The sequence below is a fragment of the Diprion similis genome, chromosome 1 (genome assembly GCF_021155765.1).
Source record: "Diprion similis isolate iyDipSimi1 chromosome 1, iyDipSimi1.1, whole genome shotgun sequence".
Classification (NCBI taxonomy): domain Eukaryota; kingdom Metazoa; phylum Arthropoda; class Insecta; order Hymenoptera; family Diprionidae; genus Diprion; species Diprion similis.
Window position 1 is genome coordinate 1,054,570 of NC_060105.1, and position 7,339 is coordinate 1,061,908.

Consider the following 7,339-nt stretch of genomic DNA (forward strand, 5'->3'; position numbering starts at 1 on the left):
CGTGAAAAATCCGATCGTGGATCGTATTGAATCTGATTATAAGAAGAAATATTCAATTGGTTCATTCTATAACCATCTATGACATTATAACAGTAGCTGCAAGTAATAATCTCTGCAAATTCAGACACTTACGTAGAAATTGCAGTCCGGTCTAAGAATTCGGTGACCAATGACCATTAAAATTTTGATGAAACAACTGCTGTTAAAAAGTTTCCAATAATGTATTCTGCATTCTACATGGCGACGTAAAATGAAAATGTATGATACATAAATGCATATAATATACTTTGGTCAACGTACAATACAATGTAGTGAATACGATGTACTATCTAAAACTGCATGTCTGTATAGCAACGTGATTCGATTCTTCTTACAATGTATATATCAACACTTCAGTACATTCAAGTCGCTTTATTTACAAATTTAATCGTACCGGCAATTAGTATTTACTGCGCATGGATTTGCACAGGAAACCAGAATAACAGCTAACCACACTGATCAACTAATTAGAAAAAACAATAATACCAGCGAATGTTTACTGGTATTAACTTTCATGGTGGCTCGCTAGGATTTTTTTTTGCGTGAATTTGTCTCATGTCAAATCCGCCGTATTTTTGTTCCGATATTTGTGGGTTGAAATTAACAGATATGGATTGCATGGATATTGCAAAAAACGAGGACAGCTTAGAACCGCAGGTGAGTTAATTCGGGAAGTTTAAATTCAGCTCTGATTATTCAATGTCAATTAGCCGAAAGTCAGGTTAGCTACCACGGGTTGTGTCTAGGTTATGTTGTACCAACGTTTCCTCAACGAATTTTATACTCCCTGAGATATTGTCATTCAGTCTGAGATCCCAAAACACGATGCTCTCCATATTTAACATGGAAAGACCAATATCATCCCCGGTAATTATCCTTCGTTTAGCTTTTAAACCTATGTGAATACTTGTGAGACATTTCACCCACGTTGACATTATACTCACAATTAATAACGTACAAATTTTTTACAGGATGAAAATCACAAGGTGGAAAAGCTCAAGGAATCGCACCTTCTGTTGAAGAAAAAACTAAGCCTATCCCAGTGAGTTTTGCTAATGAATATAGCTGCTAATGATTTATAAATCTGTTAAGACGTATGAAATAATTTCTTCTCGTCTGTTGCAGCGAGTTAATAAAGCAATATAATGACAAAATAAAGGAATGTCAAGCAGTTAATAATGAATTGGAAATAGCCAAGCATAATGTCGAAACAATAACACAGAAGCATAATTCAAGCCTGATTAAAATCACTCAATTAGGGCTAGTGAGTACCAAACGTTTCAATAATCTCCTAAAAAATAATCGGGAATGCCATTCAAATTATTATTCCATTCATAAGCTCAACATTGATGAATTGACTGTTGTTATTTCTAGGAAAATGATGAGTACCGGCAAAAGATTGACAATTTTTCAAAGACAATATCGGATCAAGAAATCAAAATCGCGGCGGATCGACAGCATGTACAACAGCTTATATGTAAAATGCGGGAGGCAGAGCAGATTCACACAGCAAAATCTAAAAAAGAAGATAACTGGAAAGGTACGATATATGCTGTGTCCACATTCGTTGACTTAACTACTGTTCTACCCAGGTTTCCTAAAACACATGGTTTCTACCATTTTTTTTTTTCAGAAAAAATAAAGCTGTTGGAAACCAAATTGAAGGAAGTGAAAAAGTCACACGAAATTGAAATTAAAGAAATGGAGATGCAAATGAATGTTTTGAAAACTGCTGGTACGGCAAAAAATCAAAATAAAAAGGGTATGTATCCTTAAAAAACCAGCATCTTGTTTTATTGGTTATCAATATTACTATTACAAATAATTACTCAATGTTTTTTCTACAGAAACCAAGATCACACATGAGAAATCTACCTGTACCGGTAATGAACTTGAACCAGTCATATTCAGAGCGAAAATGGTGGACAAATGCGTATTGACCAACGATTTTTACAGCATAAAAGATGATCCGTATCCTCTATTTTGTACAAAATGTGAAGTAAAATTGGACCCTGCTCCATTGAACCAGATACTCAATCAGATGTCAACCTGTCCTGTTCTCATTACAGAAGTTACATCCCCCCCTAGAAAACCTGGTAAGCACGTTTGTTACTTATTTTTGATTTGGATTAAAGATCATTTCATCAATGAACCTATACTTTCAGTGATTACCCGGCTGCACACAAACCCTCAAGATTCAGCTGAGAGGGAATTGGTACAGCCTGAAGCCATAAACGACAGTGTATGCAATCTGAGTCAAAATTTGGAACGTGCTGAAAAGATTTCTGACATATCAAAGTCGGATTTCGAGCGATTAGAGCGTAAAATTTGCCTGCTTGAACGGAAGCTGCAAAAGACTGTAAAAAAAGATGCGCCAGTCAGAAATCAATGTTCCAGTTGCCAGTATCTCAAAAACTGTTATGCAGCGCCACCCTATCCTAATGTATTTCAATCTGGAACTATGATGCAAACTCAGGCTGAATTTCTAGAATTTCAAAATTGGCAACAAGGTTTGATAAATCGGAAGAGAAGGTGGCCAAATAATATTCAGAAATCCAGTAGGCGTGGAAAAAAGTTGGCCAACAAAAAACAAAAGTTGCAAGACAGTACAACAGGATGGCACATTGATCCTATTCCAGTAAGAGAACTTGGAGACTTAAATCATGGCAATATGCTTAAAAAGCATTCCGAGGCATCGAATGATCGGTTAAGAGCCGAATCACCTCTACTAAACTGTCAAGAGACAAAGATTAAGTCATCAAAACGCTCCAAGAAAAGAACTAAGGAACTATTGAGCTTATTTTCTGCAAGCTCACGTGGCACATCGCCGAGTCATTCAGATCTTGATTCAGACGTATTCATGGATGAACAACTTTGCCAGAAAAAGCAGATGGAATCGCCAAAAACAGAGGAGTTCATGGATCAAGAAATAGTGAAAAATTCTGATAGACCCTCTGAGCATGTACTTGAACATGAACCGGTACAATTCATTTCTAATGAACAAACTAAGAGTGTGGAGAAACCGGCACAAAAGTCGACAAAACTTTCATTTATAAAAAAAATTAGCAATTTAAAAAAGAGCTCCAGCATCACAGAGCCCCCAATGAAGAATTTTGTGTCTGTAAATAACAAAAAGTCACATTTAGTCCCTACTAAAGTGTCCATAGAGAATGCAGATGTCAATGGTGAACGCGGAAATGACGTTGGTTCACCAAAACTAGTTGAAAATGAAACAAGTTTGAATGTCAACAATGATTACAGCCCTGTGAAGAAACATAGAATAGCGCATACCACTCGCAAACCAGAAAACAGATCTATTTATGGGATGATTTCCAATTCATCAAAATTACCAAAGATTATAGAACCAGAAAAATCTTTGTTCAAAGATAAGTCTGTTAGCAATAATACAATGGATAATTCTGAAAATGAACATGTTGGGGCAGTGGAAGTATCTAATGGCTGTGTGGGTGATACAGAAAACACCAGTCACGGAACGGATTTCAATTCCCAAACTCGGCTTGTAGGTGAAAATAGATCAAATGATATCAGTGATACTGAATTCTCCTCATTGGCAAGTAAACCAAGTGTCACATGCAGCAATGGCAACATTGACGAAAGTATATCCAATGATTGTACAAATACGAGGCAATCCACTGTAAATAAAAGTTCAGTTAACAAGGAAGTAATTTCTCTTCAACCGTGTATTGTTATACCCAGAATGTATTTTGACGTTGGCAGTGTTGCAAATTCATGCAATGCTATGCAATGCTCGGAGAGTATCGAGACAAGAAAAGACTCGCCTGTACCTAATTCTGATCAAGTTAGCAAAAGTAATACACCGCTAAGAATCTTAAGATCTAAAACCATAGTCAACAGATCTAATAGTACAGCATCGTCAAGTAACGAACCCACACAAGCTATTGAAGATACAGTCAACAAAAACTTTACATCTAATAAGCCTAAGACAATATCACGGATAACGAAAGTGGATCTTGCTTCCCACAGTGATGTTATTCATTCACCAGACTTTCCTGATAATGATGACGTGTTAGAGGTAGCGTCAGATGTTCATGATACTTCGATTTCGGTAAAATCTGATGAATGTGAAGACTCGAGAAGCAAAACTTTCGACAATGAGAACTCTACTCCCATATTGGCGAGGCGAACGTACAATAAGAGGAGAAGAGTTGATGCGTTATCTCCTAGTCCGATCAGAGAGTTGAGATCAAGAAGTATATTGTTGAGCCCTTCAAAAAATTCATTAAAACATGACAATGAGGAACCGAATAACGAGACTGCATCAAATGCTACAGATTTAGCAACGTGTAATGTCAATATGCAATACAACAAAGGCTTTAGTCCAATATCGCTGCTCCAGCAATATTTAGTGGAACAAGCTAACATTGCGAAAGAGAAGTCCAGCAAACGCAAGAAATTCAATGAAAAGGTACAGCAAAAAAAGGGTAAGTTGATAATTGCGATGCTAAAAACGAAAGTTGTCCAACTCCTGTAGAATTTCATTAAAAAACATTTTCTTTTCAGAAAATCTAGTCTTGAAGGAATTGTCTGAATTAGTTGAAAATGAAGAATGGACAACAACCATGCTTGCAAATGCGACTGAAAAGCTTTCGCACTTTAAAAAACATACAATAGCAAAGTGAGTTCGCATTTTCTTTCACTTTTCTTGTCAAATTGATATTCAGGTATTATTAGACCACTTCTTGCAGGTGTACAGTTGACTTCTTGTGCACAAAAGCAGAGGAAAATGAGTTGTTGGATCGTACTTATACACCTCCAGCTCCGATATTGTCAAAAACACAACAGCGAATTATCACTATGCTGGTTGTCCTAAATCGCACGATACCTGACCTAATCAGACTTGTTCAAACTGGAATCGAGTATAGGCTTTTCCGGCTGGGTTACGCACCTGAGGTCGATCATTGCACAAATTATATTAATGACAATTACATGCTAAAGAACTTTACACTATTCTCTGAAAAACATTAATTAACAAAATAAGATTTTTAAGTTTCCAAAAATGTCTAATTGTGTAAAATAGCATAGTTCCAAGTATGTATTGATTTCTTTATGATATCAAAGAAATTCAGAGAATATTTTTAACAAACTTCAGGTAGAAGTTGTACAAGAACTAACACGTGCCTTCACTGCATTGGCTCGAGTACAGAAAGACAGAGAAAAAGTGAGAATTTTATGCTGCGATGCTTTATATTGCCTTGGGAAGAAGGCAATCCCCCTCGTGTACACCATTCTTATTAGCTGGCCTGAAGTATTACCCATGGCTGGAACAAGCAATGGTAGGAACTTTACTTATTTACCCATGTGACAAACTCTCAAATCTTCAATCACCCAAAGAAAGAATAGAATATATCTCATTTAATTATGACTGATACCGTTTCCAGAGCCACTGCTTCTGTGCCTAACTCAGGCGATAGGTATGCAGGACGGCGATACATCATTCCCCAAGTTCTTGCCCCTGAAGAAACTTCTTTCTGGCTACTATAATTACACGTTTGACGATCCTTCCTGTACAAATTTAACAAAGAGTTTTATGACTGCTTTGAAAGGTACATATGGTGAATGTTGAGTATATTATATAATTGAAAATAATAGTACCTGCTCCACTTTGTAATATGTGCAGTACAATTATTGTGGTTTGAATGTTTTACTTTCAGATAAACGTCAAAACGGTTTAGATACAGCAATAATACTTCTCGCTAAAAAGAAAGGCACCAGCTGGGCTTATAAAAATATTGTTCAGGGTGGCTTGTTGCAGATGATCATTGAAAGGATTCATCCGTCTATATACGATGCCTTTTGCCTCCTAGGTATGTATCATTTGACGTTATGACAGCTGTACTTCTATGATGAGAACAACATGAGAAAACGTGTTTCAGGTTACATAATGCGATCATTTTCGGTAAATGACCCGGAAGGTTTGGTGAAAAACATCCTTGAACAGCTGTGTGCTCTCATGGAATCTGGAGAAGGTAAATTTGTTTGAGAATTATTTGAATTCAATTTAAGTCTGTACTGATGTTACTTACAGAAAAAATCTGATTTTATCGAAAAATTGATTACAGGTTCGATGCAACAACAAGAAGGTGTTGCAACAGCACTATTAAGCTTAAGTCGACACAAATTAGATGTCGTAGTAAAGGCCCTTTTAAATTGGAAACCTTGCGAACCGATTTCTGAACCAACGATTCGGCTACTGACTAACTTGTTCCGTGTACACCAACCCGGCTACTGGCATAAATTAATTCAAAAGAACTGTAGAAAATTACCTGTCTGTGCAAAGATGTGATCCAAACTAGGTTTGCCACATATATTGTTATAGTTTAGTTTAGATGTTTACAATGATTTCCTTTCATTTTCTCGATACCTCATTGACACATTTCTTCTGAGCATTAAGGTTCAGTGTTTCTGATTACTATGCCAAACAAGGGCTTTAGCAGTGGGTATAATCACATTACCTTATCAATAAAATCTCTAGAGACACGACATGAAGATAATTTTTTTGTTTTTTTATTTTTCATTTTTACTTTGGATGCAAGGTAATCAAAATTACTTGGGTAATTTCAAATTTTAATAACTCGGTAGTTGAATGATTACATAACATTTGCTCAGTTTTTACGTTTTGCTCGTAGATCTTGAACTACAACGAAAACGTTCGTATAATATAGCTGTATTACTTACAGGCCACATTGTAAGTACAAAAAATCTCAATTCAACATTTTTATATTATTGCTACTGTTTACTTCTCATTCTTCTGTCATATTATTCATGAAAATTTCAACAATGTTTTCAAGTATACTTTGTAAAATGTAGATTTAAACGATATAATACATAATACATATTTTTTCGACATAAGAAAATCGAGTCTCGGCGTTGTTAATTTACCTTGAAATAAATGATAAAAGTATAGTCCTTTTCATGACACATTACACGTGACAATTGATTAGATTCATTGGGGATCGGAAGGTTGCTGACCGATGACCTAGATCCTGTATTTCTAGTAACAGAAGGTCACTGACCGATTACCTAGATCCTGTACCTCTAATAACATCGGCTGACAACTACGTAGTAACCAATAGAGTTGAAGCAATCCCGATAAGACGGGGTACGACATAAAAAAAATCGGCTCGCTACGACGTTCAATGAGTATGCAAAAGATTCTAGTCTATAGTACATAGAAAACTGATCATCTTTCAAGCTAGGCTAGAGTTCGCGACGTCGCAGCAGGAGAAGAAACAGAAAAAAACCATGATTAATAATTGGA

At 36.1% G+C, this 7,339-nt stretch overlaps 1 protein-coding gene across 3 annotated transcripts; it reads left to right on the plus strand.

The window, feature by feature from the left end:
- The first annotated feature begins 602 nt into the window (after window positions 1-602).
- LOC124416593 lies at window positions 603-6,996 on the plus strand. 3 transcript variants are annotated; one of them, XM_046897802.1, is made up of 14 exons: window positions 603-696; window positions 1,011-1,081; window positions 1,165-1,303; window positions 1,414-1,579; window positions 1,673-1,801; window positions 1,887-2,135; window positions 2,205-4,502; window positions 4,582-4,696; window positions 4,767-4,971; window positions 5,171-5,354; window positions 5,460-5,624; window positions 5,733-5,885; window positions 5,955-6,047; window positions 6,141-6,996. In XM_046897802.1, the coding sequence occupies exons 1-14, from the start codon at window positions 649-651 to the stop codon at window positions 6,362-6,364; spliced, it is 4,239 nt and encodes a 1,412-aa protein (XP_046753758.1). In that variant the 5' UTR covers window positions 603-648; the 3' UTR covers window positions 6,365-6,996. The 3 variants fall into 3 exon arrangements, with proteins under 3 accessions (XP_046753758.1, XP_046753767.1, XP_046753777.1); XM_046897811.1 differs by lacking the exon at window positions 603-696 and adding an exon at window positions 786-906; XM_046897821.1 differs by lacking the exons at window positions 603-696; window positions 1,011-1,081; window positions 1,165-1,303; window positions 1,414-1,579 and having other exon boundaries at window positions 1,749-1,801; window positions 1,887-1,922; window positions 1,996-2,135.
- Window positions 6,997-7,339: the final 343 nt, after the last annotated feature.